The sequence below is a fragment of the Balaenoptera borealis genome (assembly GCF_965194805.1).
Source record: "Balaenoptera borealis genome assembly, chromosome: 2".
NCBI lineage: Eukaryota > Metazoa > Chordata > Mammalia > Artiodactyla > Balaenopteridae > Balaenoptera > Balaenoptera borealis.
This window is the reverse complement of record NC_138867.1, coordinates 34,511,788-34,526,151: the sequence shown is the minus strand read 5'-3', so window position 1 is coordinate 34,526,151 and position 14,364 is coordinate 34,511,788. Positions and strand designations below refer to the sequence as shown.

Below are 14,364 nucleotides of genomic sequence, written 5' to 3'. Positions count from 1 at the left end.
ATTTCTTTTCACTATAGTTAGTGCTTTTGTGTCCTATTTGAAGTCTTTCCCAACCTCAAGGTCTTGAAGATACTCTCCTATATATTATCTTCCAGAACCTTTATTGTATTGCTTTTACATTTCAATCTACAATCAACCTAGAGTTGTTTTTTATGTGTGCTATAAGTTTGAAGGTCACTTTTTAAAAAATTTCACTAGGAATATCTCATTGTCCTAGAACAATTTATATTGTGTTATTTATTCTATCTATTAGAATCAAGCATTGGTCTACTTTCAAAGTAGACTGTTTTGAAGATCTTCTCCATTATCTTTGTTTTTTAGCAATTTTACTCTAATGTGCCTAGGTGTGAAAAGAACAGTTTTTAACCTTGCTTTTCATTAATGGAGTATCTTGATGCCTTGCACCAGGTTTGTAATATTCTCCACCATTAGTTCTTCAAATACTGCTTCTTATACGTCTCCTTCGGGGACTCAAATTACGTAGATCTTTTACCTTCCCACTCTATCTTTTATGTTTCCTATTGTCTTTCTGTATTTCCTGACTTTGTATCTCTTCATGCTTCATTGTCAATATCTTCTTCTAACCTATATTTCAATTCATTAACTTTACTTCAGTTGTGTCACATCTGCTATTTAACCAGTCCATTAATTTGTATATTATATAGCAAGTTCTAATTCTCTTTATTTTTTTCAAATCTTCTATTTTTAAAAATAATTTGCAGTTCTCTGCTAAAATTTTTAATCTTGTCTCTTACGCTTATGTAAACATAGTTGTTTTAAAGTCTACGTCTGATAACTCAAATCTTGGCATTCCCAAGCTCTGTTTCTCGTTTCTATTATTTCTACTGATTCTCATTCACGTTGGCTCATTTCCTGTGTACCTAGTTACTTTTATTGTGGGCTGGATATTATACTTTAAAAATTGCTATCAGAGTAGCTTGAGGCCTGAGATGCTTTTATTGTCTTCAAAAGAAATATATATTTGTATCTGAAAAGCCTCTGGGGTACTAATGACTCAGGATTATTTTAAAACCAGCTGCAGTCTTTGCCAGGGCTACCTCAATTCCAATTCCCTTTTACTTCTAGGGCTGCAGTCCTTTGGGGCCCAACCCAAAGCAAAACTTGTTTACCTTTGCTGTCCTGAATTCCAAACTTTTTTCCCCAGCCCAGTAACGTGCTGCTCTACCTCTTAGCTCCTCGACTGCCTCTTCCTGATTTAGGAAATGTGTCAAGGGGACTGGTGACCCGGAAGTACTGGGCTCACCTCACTGAACTTCCACCTCCTCCCAGATCTTAGCCTAGTAATGTTTTGTTACCTTGTTAGTTCTCCAGGGCTTTCAAGCAAATTTTTTAATTTTACTTTTATCTTGTTCAGCTTTTCTCACTGTCCTCAGAAAAAGGATTAGTTGACTTTATTTAATCCATCATTACTCTTCGGCAGGAATTTGTGGTGTGTGTGTGTGTGTGTATGTATATATATATATATATAAAACTATTTTTTTAAATAAATTTATTTATTTATTTATGGCTACATTGGGTCTTTGTTGCTGTGCGCCAGCTTTCTCTAGTTGTGGCAAGCGGGGGCTACTCTTCGTTGTGGTGTGTGGACTTATTGAGGTGGCTTCTCTTGTTGTGGAGCACGGGCTCTAGGTGCGCGGGCTTCAGTAGTTGTGGCATGCGGGCTCAGTAGTTGTGTCTCGCAGGCTCCAGAGTGCAGGCTCAGTAGTTGTGGCACACGGGCTTAGTTGCTCAGCAGCATGTGGGATCTTCCCGGACCAGGGCTCGAACCCGTGTCCCCTGCATTGGCAGGTGGATTCTTAACCACTGTGCCACCAGGAAAGTCCTGTGGTATAATTTTTAATCTTGTCTTTTGATTCCAATTGCTTATAAATTTTGTGGTCTCTTATTTCAAAGTACTGTGCCACCAAAGTGTCTCAATTTCTTACAGTTTATCTACTCAAACACCTTTATAGTCACACAATTGAATTTGCTTACATTAAATAGGCATATGATACAAGTTTTCTATACGTGTTTTACATATGTACATAAAACATAGCCCTGTATACTCTATATGTGTTATATCTGTAACATAGCTAAGAATTTTTTGAATTCTGCCCTATATTACTAGAGTAATCTTCTTTCCGTCTTAACACCCTCAAATCTCAACTTCATAGTCATTTTCTCAGGAAAGCCTTTCCAAACTTCCCTGATTCAATGGTAGCAACTATGTATCTTACTCCAGGAATTTAAGTGTACAAAATAAATCATTTAACTTCATTTATTTTAGTATAATTAAATTTGACATTGACATCCCATCCTTCCATGCTGCTGGAAAATTCATCCTTCATTCATTTGTTGGATGGGGTTCAGGGTAGCTCTTGCTTGTCCTGATGCTTCTGTCTGGGAAATGAAGATACGATATATATAAGTATTTAGTCCACGGTGGTCATCCTGATAACCTCATTGTTCAAGTTTACAAGTTCACTTGAAGTCAGGTGGTTGCAAACTTTCCATGCCAACATTGGGCATGGGAGTCATTGACGAAGCTGTAGCCTCTTCCTTGATAGCCACCTTCCCTAGGGGCACTCCAAAGATTATGCTACTTCCCAAAATAGCTGCTAGAGATCTAGCTATGGTTTCCTGCTACTTGAGGTACATGCTAACTCTACCCTCTTCCTGGACTGGAGGAATGCCCCCACCTTGGTGGCATTCTTCCCACACTCCTTCTCCCAACAAAAATTTATCAATGAGTTCAGGCTTTTAGAGAAAAAAATATCAATAAAGAGTTTGCCTTTAGGGGCATTCTGGACTTGGCATCACACACAAACCACCTCTTAGACAAAAGATCACAAGCACTTTCCTACCTTCTGGAAAAGGGGAGGCAGAAAAAAGGCAGCAAAAAGGATTCACAATATGTCAGTAAATTAGCCTGCTAAAACTTTAAATCCCTGACTGTTCATTGTTAAAATACATATACCTGTCCTTTATAGCACCTAGTCACAGTTTCCATTTTAAATTTGTCTGTATGATTATTTTAATATCAGTCCCCTTACCTCCATAATGGGATCTCCATGATTACAGAGATCATGACTAGTTTTGATCACTGGTAGTCTTAAAAGCTAACATCATATCTGGCAATAATAATCATTCAATAAGCCTTTGTTGAATTAATGAAGCAATGAATAAATAATTTAGTGAAAAATATTGCACAAGCTCTGTCTATAGAAAAAGACCTAAAATTAAATGTTTTGCTCTCTTGCAGCTGTCTCCAATATATGATCTGATTCCAGTGAAAATAAAAGATGCACACCTAAAGAAACAAAATTTGGAAAGAGCCATTGCAGACTACATCAATGAATTCAGTGTAAGAAAATGCCAACCGTGCGAAAATGGAGGGAATGTGATTCTGCTGGACGGACAATGTTTGTGTTCCTGCCCAAACAAGTTCGAGGGAGTTGCCTGTGAAATCAGAAAATAGAAAATCTATGAAGGTGAGAACAACTCCTTTGATATTATTAAGGACAAAAACATACATTTGGGGGTTATTTAATTTGAAAACTAGCTCTTGAATTAATTTGCGCTAGACTTCTAGATTATCCATATAGACAGAAGATAAAGATTGAATGAATAGTGGAAATAGACAAATCAGCCTTTATGTGTCATTTAGCACACAAATTAAAAATCTACCTCTACATCTAAACAGAACTATAAACAAATAATAAATTGTAATGATTGTATTACTTTTTAATTATAAAAAATGTTCATATAAAGAGAAAAGCTTACAGAAATATAACAAACATCCAGGTGGACATATACTCATCATGTGCATATATGTGTGTGCATACATATAGGTAAATACTTCAGAACCTTTTTATAAGAAGAACAATCACAGATACAATAGAGTACTTTGTACCACATCACCTCCCCCACAAAAAAAGCCCAGGTCCATTCTTCTCTCCCACACTACTCAGATACAGTCACTTTCTTTTTTTTTTTTTTTCCAGTTTTATTGAGATATAATTGACATAGAGCATTGTATAAATTTAAGGTGTACAGCATAATGATTTGACTTACATGGATCATGAAATGATTATCACAATGTTTAGTGAACATCCCTCATCTCATCTATAAATAACAAAATTAAAGAAATAGAAAAAAATATATATGTTTTCCTTGTGATAAGAACTCAGGATTTATTCTCTTAACGACTTTCATATATAACATACAGCAGTGTTAATTATATTTACCATGTTGTACATTACATCCCTAGTAGTTATTTATCTTATAATTGGAAGTTTTACCTTTTTGACTGCCTTCATCCGCTTCCCCCTCCTGCCAATGCTGCCTCTGGTCACCACAAATCTGATCTCTTCTTCTATGAGTTTGTTTGTTTATTTGGTTGGTTTTGAAGTATAATCGACCTAAAACACTATGTTAGTTCCTGTTACACAGCATAGTGATTCGATATTTCTATACGTTTCAAAATGATCACCATGGTAAGTCTAGTTACCATCTGTCACCATATAAGATATTATGTAGTTATTGACTACATTCCTTACACTGTACATTCCATACTCCTGACTCATATTTTATACCTCTTAATCTCTCTCACCTATTTCTTTCTTTCCTTCACCCTCCTTCTCTTATAGTCACTTTCATTAAGTTAGAGTGTATCCTTCCAGTCCATATTTTTTACTTGTACTAAATACATCTGTACCAATAAGAAAATACTCAATGTTGTTTTGGATTTTTAAAATTTACATAAATGGTATTTACTGAATTTTAATTTTGCAATTTTAACTTTACTAGTGTTTAAGAAAACTGAGTTTCTGCACTTTTTACAGCTAATCATCTGAAATCATATTATTTTACTTTTTTCAAGGAAGAATGACTTTAGCTCTGTTTCTAATACCAAGAGGATCTCCTTGGTCTTTCATTCTGGTAGAATTAATTAGAATCCTAATAGATAAGTAAGATTTAGCTCAACTGTTAATTATCACAAGATTAGCTAATTAGATTAACTTCCTATGGAAATCATAGCTTACATTTTTGATTGAATAAGCAGTTTCCTACAACAAAATGTCTGAAACAATTATGTAGTTTCCTCAAACAAAGATTCACAGTCTCAAGTTTATCATTCAAACATACTTTCAACTACTGCTACAAAAATTTTTTTACAAAATTTTTAATATTACAGGAATGTCTTTTGCCCTTCTTAGCAAACACAGAAACTCAACAACATGGTGACAATATACATGTTTAGATTTCTCTGAAATTTTAGGATAATTGATTTTTCCTATATACTGTCTCTGTCTCTCATCTATCTAAAATGTCAACCCAATGTTCTGTATTCCAAAAAGCATTAGTAGTCTCCAAAAATCCATACTCAAGACCACTGTTTTCTACCTGTTTCTCTCTATGTGGACTATTCTGCAACTTTCTGTGATTTCTTCAGCTCTGCCTTCTAATTTTTCAGTTCTTTTTTTCAGCTATGTATAGGCTATACCGTTTAACCAATCTATAGAGGATTTTAAAAAATTATTTTAATTATAAAATAATTTTAATTAAATTATAAATAAATTTAATTTCTGTATGTTTTGTTTTGTTTTAAGTCTATTTTTTTTTCTTTCCTGGCCTACTGGATTTTTCCTATTTTTGTTTCTTTGAACATGTTAAATATGTTTATATAGAAGTCTCTCTCAGATTGATCCAGAATATATAGTTTCTGCATGTACTCATTCTCATAGCATTTTGTTCTTCCTTGAGTACTTAAGAATTTTTCATCGCAGGCCTCGTCTTCAGGGGAATTTGTTTCCTGTGGGAACTTTGTCTACTCTGGGTAGTGAAGGTAATCCTAAGGTTGTTTGCTTCTGGGGAAGCCCCATTGTTTTCATCCCTTTGCACCAGTTTTTCATGTAAATGTCTTGGTTTGAGTTCTACATTTTGGATTTATGGATAATGAAAATCAAGGTCCCTCCTCCTATATGTGTATCACATTTTTGTAAACACTGGTATCTTCTGGTTGACTTTTCATGCCTGATCAATGATGGTCCACGAGTTCCTTGCTGAGACACTAGACCACAGTGAAACCTTTCTTGCTGAGTCTTTCCATTGAGGGAGCTCTTCCAGGTATCCAGTTTTCTGCAGAATGTTCAATTCCAGCTTTCCACACAAACTGGGCCGACCCCCTTCATGAAGTTGAAAACCTTAAGACGTCATTTTTCTTTTTGCATACTATTTACCTAGGGTGAAAGGCTCTGCAACTTTCTCCTCCATCAATCAATCCAACCTCCCTCTCCTTATGTGTTTCTACTTCTTCCAGACGAGTGGTTCTCAATCAAGTTACTCATTGTATTTACCTGGTTAATTTTTTTAAAAAGGGCAAAAAGAGAAACACAACAAAACAGATATCCATCCCAAGTTAATTAAACCAGAACCTTTGTGGTGGATATTGCCTGGCCATGGTTCTCTTTTTCTTCTTTTCTCTCTTTCTTTCTCTCTTTCTTCCTTTCTTTCTCTCTTTCTTCCTTTCTTTCTTTCTTTCTTTTTCTTCCTTTCTTCTTTTAAATCCTCTTGTTATTCTAATCTATAGCCAGGGTTAAAAACCTCTATTCTGGACCCAGGCCAATTAACACCTCCAATGAAATCTCCTCCAGCATCTTCAGGCATCAGTTCTCTGTCTACGCTCCCTGAGCACTTTCCCCCCTGCTCTTCCAGCACTAATCACACTTACTCTCCCGACACAAGATGAACATCACCTCTAGTTTGGAAATGTGTCTTATATCTTAAATCTCACTCTTCTCCCAGCGCCTAGACAGTATCTCACACATTATGGTACAACAAGATAAAAGGATGAATAAATGGGTGGGTGGATTGACCCAAAGTTGAAGTTCTATTAATCATTAAGATTTGATAATCTTTTGTTTTTTTCCTAGGATTGCCAGCCAAAAAAAAAAAAAAAAAAGAGAGCTGCTGTTTGTTTCCCTGGGATCGTATGGAAAGAAAAACATCAGGACCTTCCAGAGATCAGGACCTGCCAAATGAAAAGCAACGTGCTTCATGAAAATCCTGCCAACCTCTGAAGCCTCCTCTCTCTTAGATCCACAATGCTTCTTTTCCTCCTTAAACTCCTATGATGTTTCCATTTTTTATTCCCTAATGAGGAGAGTCAGCAGTGAAATATGCCAGGACTGCTTTCTCCCACAGCCAATGCCAATCCCTTGCTAACAAAACAAAATTGAATTAAAAAGAGAGTGTTGGTTAAAAAGATTTAAAGTAATTGCGAAAGTTCTTTGTATGATGAATACGTTCTGCCAGTTCCATTACCACAAGTCTGTATCATGCCATGCCGTTGTGCTCTTGTTTACGTTCTTGCATCTTGTTCTGTCATTCTTGGATACATGCATGCATTCATTCTGCAAATACTTGCCGAACACCTACCGCAAGCACAGAACTCTGCTTTTTTAAGTCTTAGCTCTCTGATTTAACTCTATGTCTCCAAGGAGAAAAGTGTATTGGATTTGCAACCAAAAACCATTAGGTTAAATCAGGTGAAATTGTCTCTATTTAGTCATATTTTACCAAAAACAAAACAAAACCCCAAATTCAGTGATTTCATATGATCCAACTTAATACCTAGCCTTATGAGTTGCATAAGGTTAAGTCTACCCACATAAGGAGCTAATTAAAGGAGCTGGCTATACAATTTTATTCATTAGATAGCATGGCACTTAAGACCTGAGAGCTTTGAAAAGGTCCGAGAACCCTAAAAGAAGAAGAAGGAGAAGGAAGGAGAAAAGAAGGGCTCAAGGTACAAGGGGAAAAAGACAAAATCAGAATTAATACATTTTTAATTAAATGTCAACAACATTATCATGTCAATTCGCTCATTGTTTTTTATTAATAAAATTTTCACACCTTTATAAATAAATTTAAGTTAGTTTTCCTCACTTCACAGAAATTCTCAAGAATGTACATGATTGCTGAGAAATCACAATACAAATAATTTCAAAAGCAAAATTTAAAAACTAATTTTCAAGGATTTTTTTTTTCCAGCAAAGAAAAATGTTGTTGGATATGAGATGTATTTTAATGTAAGGTAGGACACAGAGATAGTTCTCTAAAAATAAAAGTGTCAGGCCCTTTAGGGTATAAAATAGCATTGGTACTCAAGAAAATACCTATTTCCTGCCCCCCAGAAACCTGAGTGAATCAGAAAGAATTAGGATGTTAAATACATACAAATACTGAACTCTGGTGTGTTCTTAGACAATCCACTGTTGAGAGAGTTTCTGATGTAGAGCATCTGGATTAAGGTAGAGTTACCATAGTAACTACTGAGAATTCCTTGCATCCTTGTGAATTACAAATTGTCAAACAAGAAAAGAGCTGAGCCTCGACCAGACTCCTGAGGGTCAGCTTAATGATTTATCAGAGTCCCTTTCCTGGAAATGGGGGAAAGATTGTAGGTTCACTGTTGACAGTGAGACTCTCCAACTTCCTCCAAAGGTGGCAAATCTGGTAGAGCATTTCCAGCAGGGTGCACCACTGAGACACCAGAAACTGCCCGGCAGGAATCAGCATAGAGGAAGAATCACCAGAAATTGGGGGAGATGAGGACCTTCCGGAGGCTAAGGCTTACATGGCTCATCCTGGATTGAGGTTTCCTGAGAAGGGAAGTCCTAGCTTGGTCTGGCCAGACTCACTGCAGTATAACCCACACATGCTCTCTGAGATGGCACACCACAAATTCAAAGAGCAAGGGATGTGTGAGGGAAACAGTCCTCTAATGCTCAGGCCGTACATTCAGATCATTATACTGAGCTCCAGCCATTATCAAAGGACCTGGGAAAGCAGGATGGGCATTCGTGTTTCCTTGGTCCTAATAAGAAAAAAAGCTTCAGAGAATTGCTACATTTTTACGCTTTTACCTTTTTATACTTAAAACTCAGGTTGCTTATTCATTCTACTGATGACATTGGTAGACATATGCCTGCTCCCTGCCAACACATACCAGCTTTACACCATGGTCTCCCCAAGGCCTTTTGAGTGTGTATTTGATTGTAAACATAGCAGAACACTGCATCCAAAAACCCCACAAGAGCAGGTCCTGAGTTAGTGTCCCAATATTTATGAAAAACAACCCAAAATGGTGAATAGAGACTAGGCTCAGCTTACATTTATTTTCAAAGAAGATAAAACTTCTCTCTCTCTCTCTCTTCCACACACTCACACACACAGACACACACACACACACATATAAATAATTTGTAGGACAACCATCTATCTTTCTGCCCACCAACCCTCTCCCAGCCCCTCCACCACCACCTCATGTTCATTACCCCCTACTATACTAAGAACAGTGAAATGGTTCAAGAGAATGGAATGGCTTTTTAACAGTAGACAGATTACTAAACTCCTAAACCCCAAGATATGCCCGGGGTTAGTAATATATCCTTCATAGAATTGTTAGGTTGATTCATTGAGATAAAGCATAAATAACCTTGGCACCTAATAGCAATAAATTGTAGCTGTTGCTATGGTATCATGCAAGGCTACTGATATAAATCTTTTCAAATTTCACTCTAATGTTTGTGACATTAGACAGCCAAGAGGATTAAACCTGAAAATGGAGGATAACTGTATATGGCAGAGTGGCTTAGTACCCTCCTCTAAATAATTAGTGAGTTCACTGACTTATTTTAAGAGGAGGTGTTTTTGGAGATTGGTTCAAGGTGGCTGAGTAGAAGGACATGCTCTCACTCTCTCTTGTGAGAGCCCAGAGTCACAACTAACTGCTGAACAATCATCAACAGGAAGACACTGGAACTCACCAAAAAAGATACCCCACATCCAAAGACAAGGGAGAAGCAGCAATGAGATGGTAGGAGGGGCACAATCACAATAAAATAAAATCCCATAACCGCTGGGTGGGTGACTCACAAACTGGAGAACAATTATGCCATAGAAGTCACCTGGAGTGAAGGTTCTGAGCTCCACGTCAGGCTACCCAACCTGCGGGTCTGGCAACGGGAGGAGGAATTCCCAGAGAATCAGACTTTGAAGGCTAGTGGGATTTGATGGCAGGATTTCGACAAGACTTGGGGAAACAGAGACTCCGCTCTTGGAGGGTACACACAAAGTAATGTGCACATCAGGATTCAGGGGGAAGGAGCAGTGACACCACAGGAGACTGAACCAGACCTACCTGCTACTGTTGGAGGGTCTCCTGCAGAGGCAGGGGGTGGCTGTGGCTCACCACAGGGACAAGGACACTGGCAGCAGAAGTTCTGGGAAGTACTCCTTGGCACGAGCCCTCCCAGAGTCCACCATTAGCCCTACCAAAGAACCTCTAGGCCCCAGTGCTGGGTCGCCTCAGGCCAAACAACCAACAGGGAGGGAACTCAGCCCTACCCATCAGCAGACTAGCAGATTAAAGTTTTACTCAGCTCTGCCCACCAGAGCAACACCCAGCTCTACCCACCACCAGTCCCTCCCATCAGGAAGCTTGCACAAGCCTCTTACATAGCCTCATCCACCAGAGAGCAGATAGCAGAAGCAAGAAGAACTACAATCCTGCAGCCTGTAGAAAGAAAACCATATCCACAGGAAGACAGACAAAATAAAAAGGCAGAGGACTATGTACCAGATGAAGGAACAAGATAAAACCTCAGAAAAACAACTAAATGAAGTGGAGGTAGGCAACCTTCCAGAAAAAGAATTCAGAATAATGATAGTGAAGATGATCCAGGACCTTGGAAAAAGAATGGGAGTAAAGATCAAGAAAATGCAAGAAATGTTTAACAAAGACCTAGAATTAAAGAACAAACACCTAGAAGAATTAAAAAACAAACAGAGATGAACAATACAATAATTGAAATGAAAACTACACTAGAAGGAATCAGAATAGCAGAATAACTGAGGCAGAAGAACGGATAAGTGACCTGGAAGACAGAATGGTGGAATTCACTGCCGCAGACCAGAATAAAGAAAAAAGAATGAAAAGAAATGAAGACAGCCTAAGAGACCTCTGGGACAACATTCAACGCACCAACATGCACATTATAGTGGTCCCAGAAGAAGAAAAAGAGAGAGAAAGGACCAAGAAAATATTTGAAGAGATTATAGTCGAAAATTTCCCTAACACAGGAAAGGGAATAGCCACCCAAGTCCAAGAAGCACAGAGAGTCCCAGGCAGGATAAACCCAAGGAGAAACACACTGAGATGCATAGTAATCAAATTGACAAAAATTAAAGAGAAAGAAAAATTATTGAAAGCAACAAGGGAAAAACGACAAATAACATAAAAGGGAGCTCCCATAAGGTTAACAGCTGATTTCTCAGCAGAAACTCTATAAGCCAGAAGGGTGTGGCATGACATATTTAAAGTGATGAAAGGGAAGAAACTACAACCAAGATTACTCTACCTGGCAAGGATCTCATTCAGATTTGATGGAGAAATCAAAAGCTTTTCAGACAAGCAAAAGCTAAGAGAATTCAGCACCTCCAAACCAGCTCTACAACAAATGTTAAAGGAACTTCTCTAAGTGGGAAACGCAAAAGAAAAGGACCTACAAAAACAAACCCATAACAATTAAGAAAATGGTAATAGGAACATACATATCAATAATTACCTTAAATGTGAATGGATTAAATGCTCCAACCAAAAGACACAGGCTCATTGAATGGATACAAAAACAAAACCTGTATACATGCTGTCTACAAGAGACCCACTTCAGACCTAGGGACACATACAGACTGAAAGTGAGGGGATGAAAAAAGATATTTCATGCAAATGGAAATCAAAAGAAAACTGGAGTATCAATACTCATATCAGATAAAATAGACTTTAAAATAAGGAATGTTACAAGAGACAAGGAAGGACATTACATAATGATCAAGGGATCAACCCAAGAAGAAGATATAACAATTATAAATATATATGCACCCAACATAGGAGCACCTCAATACATAAGGCAAATGCTAACAGCTATAAAAGAGGAAATTGACAGTAACACAATAATAGTGGGGGACTTTAACACCTCACTTACACCAATGGACAGATCATCCAGACAGAAAATTAATAAGGAAACAAAAACTTTAAATGACACAATAGACCAGATAGATTTAATTGATATTTATAGGACATTCCATCCGAAAACAGCAAATTACACTTTCTTCTCAAGTGCGCACGGAACATTTTCCAGGATAGATCACATCTTAGGTCACAAATCAAACCTTGGTAAATTTAAGGAAATTGAAATCATATCAAGCATCTTTTCCAACCACAATGCTATGAGATTAGAAATAAATTATAAGGAAAAAAACGTAAAAAACAGAAACACAGGGAGGCTAAACAATACTTTACTAAATAACCAAGAGATCACTGAAGAAATCAAAGAGGAAATCAAAAAATACCTAGAGACAAATGACAATGAAAACACAATGATCCAAAACCCATGGGATGCAGCAAAAGCACTTCTAATAGAGAAGTTTATAGCAATACAATCCTACCTCAAGAAACAAGAAAAATCTTGAATAAACAATCTAAACTTACACCTAAAGGAACTAGAGAAAGAAGAACAAACAAAACCCAAAGTTAGTAGAAGGAAAGAAATCATAAAGATCAGAGCAGAAATAAATGAAATAGAAACAAAGAAAACAATAGCAAAGACCAATAAAACTAAAGGTTGGTTCTTTGAGAAGATAAACAAAATTGATGAACCATTAGCCAGACTCATCAAGAAAAAGAGGGAGAGGACTCAAATCAATAAAATTAGAAATGAAAAAGGAGAAGTTGCAATGGACACCGCAGAAATACAAAGCATCATGAGAGACTACTACAAGCAACTCTATGCCAATAAAATGGACAACCTGGAAGAAACAGACAAATTCTTAGAAAGGTATAACCTTCCAAGACTGAAACAGAAAGAAATAGAAAATATGAATAGACAAATCACAAGTAATGAAATTGAAACTGTGATTAAAAATCTTCCAACAAACAGAAGTCCAGGACCAGGTGGCTTCACAGGTGAATTCTATCCAACATTTAGGGAAGAGCTAGCACCCATCCTTCTCAAACTCTTCCAAAAAACTGCAGAGGAAGGGGACACTCCCGAACTCATTCTATGAAGCCACCATCATCCTGATACCAAAATCAGACAAAGATACAACAAAAAAGAAAACTACCGACCAATATCACTGATGAATATAGATGCAAAAATCCTCAACAAAATACTAGCAAAGAGAATCCAACAACACATTAAAAGGATCATACACCATGATCAAGTGGGATTTTTCCCAGGGATGAAAGGATTCTTCAATATACAGAAATCAATAAATGTGATACACCATATTAACAAATTGATATACCATATTGATCATCTCAATAGATGCAGAAAAAGCTTTTGACAAAATTCAACACCTATTTATGATAAAAACTCTCCAGAAAGTGGGCATAGAGGGAACCTACCTCAACATAATAAAGACCATATATGACAAACCCACAGCGTTTACATCATTCTCAGTGGTGAAAAACTGAAAACATTTCCTCTAAGATCAGGAAGAAGACAAGGATGTCCACTCTTGCCACTATTATTCAACATAGTTTTGGAAGTCTTAGCTGTGGCAATCAGAGAAGAAAAAGAAATAAAAGGAATACAAATTGGAAAAGAAGAAGTAAAACTGTCACTGTTTGCAGATGACATGACAGTATACATAGGTAATCCTGAAGATGCCGCCAGAAAACTACTAGAGCCAATCAATGAATTTGGTAATGTTGCAGGATACAAAATTAATGCACAGAAATCTCTTGTATTCCTGTACACTAACAATGAAAGATCAGAAAGAGAAATTAAGGAAACAGTGCCATTCACCACTGCAACAAAAAGAATGAAATACCTAGGAATAAACCTACTTAAGGAGGTAAAAGACCTGTACCCAGAAAACTATAAGACTGATGAAAGAAATAAAAGATTACACAAACAGATGAAGAGATATACCATGTTCTTGGATTGGAAGAATCAATATTGTGAAAATGACTATACTACCCAAAGCAATCTACCTTGCACAGTGCAACCCTCTTGCACTGTTGGGGGAATGGAAATTGATACAGCCATTATGGAGAACAGTATGGAGGTTCCTTTAAAAACTAAAAATAGAATTACCATATGACCCAGTAATCCCACTACTGGGCATATACCCAGAGAAAACCATAATTCAAAAAGACACGTGCATCCCAATGTTCATTGCAGCATTGTTTACAATAGCCAGGTCATGGAAAGAACCTAAATGCCCATTGACAGAAGAATGGATAAAGAAGATGTGGCACATATATGCAATGGAATAATACTCAGTCATAAAATG

The 14,364-nt window shown here is 37.1% G+C and overlaps 1 protein-coding gene across 1 annotated transcript in view; it reads left to right on the top strand.

Annotated features, from left to right (window-relative positions):
• C9 (complement C9) overlaps positions 1-7,269 on the top strand; it is a 58,280-nt gene extending 51,011 nt beyond the window's left edge. The window contains exons 10-11 of the mRNA XM_082382365.1: positions 3,263-3,491; positions 6,936-7,269. Coding sequence (XP_082238491.1) covers positions 3,263-3,478 — 216 coding nt within the window. The 3' untranslated portion in view covers positions 3,479-3,491; positions 6,936-7,269. The remainder of the gene's footprint in view (positions 1-3,262; positions 3,492-6,935) is intronic.
• Positions 7,270-14,364: the final 7,095 nt, after the last annotated feature.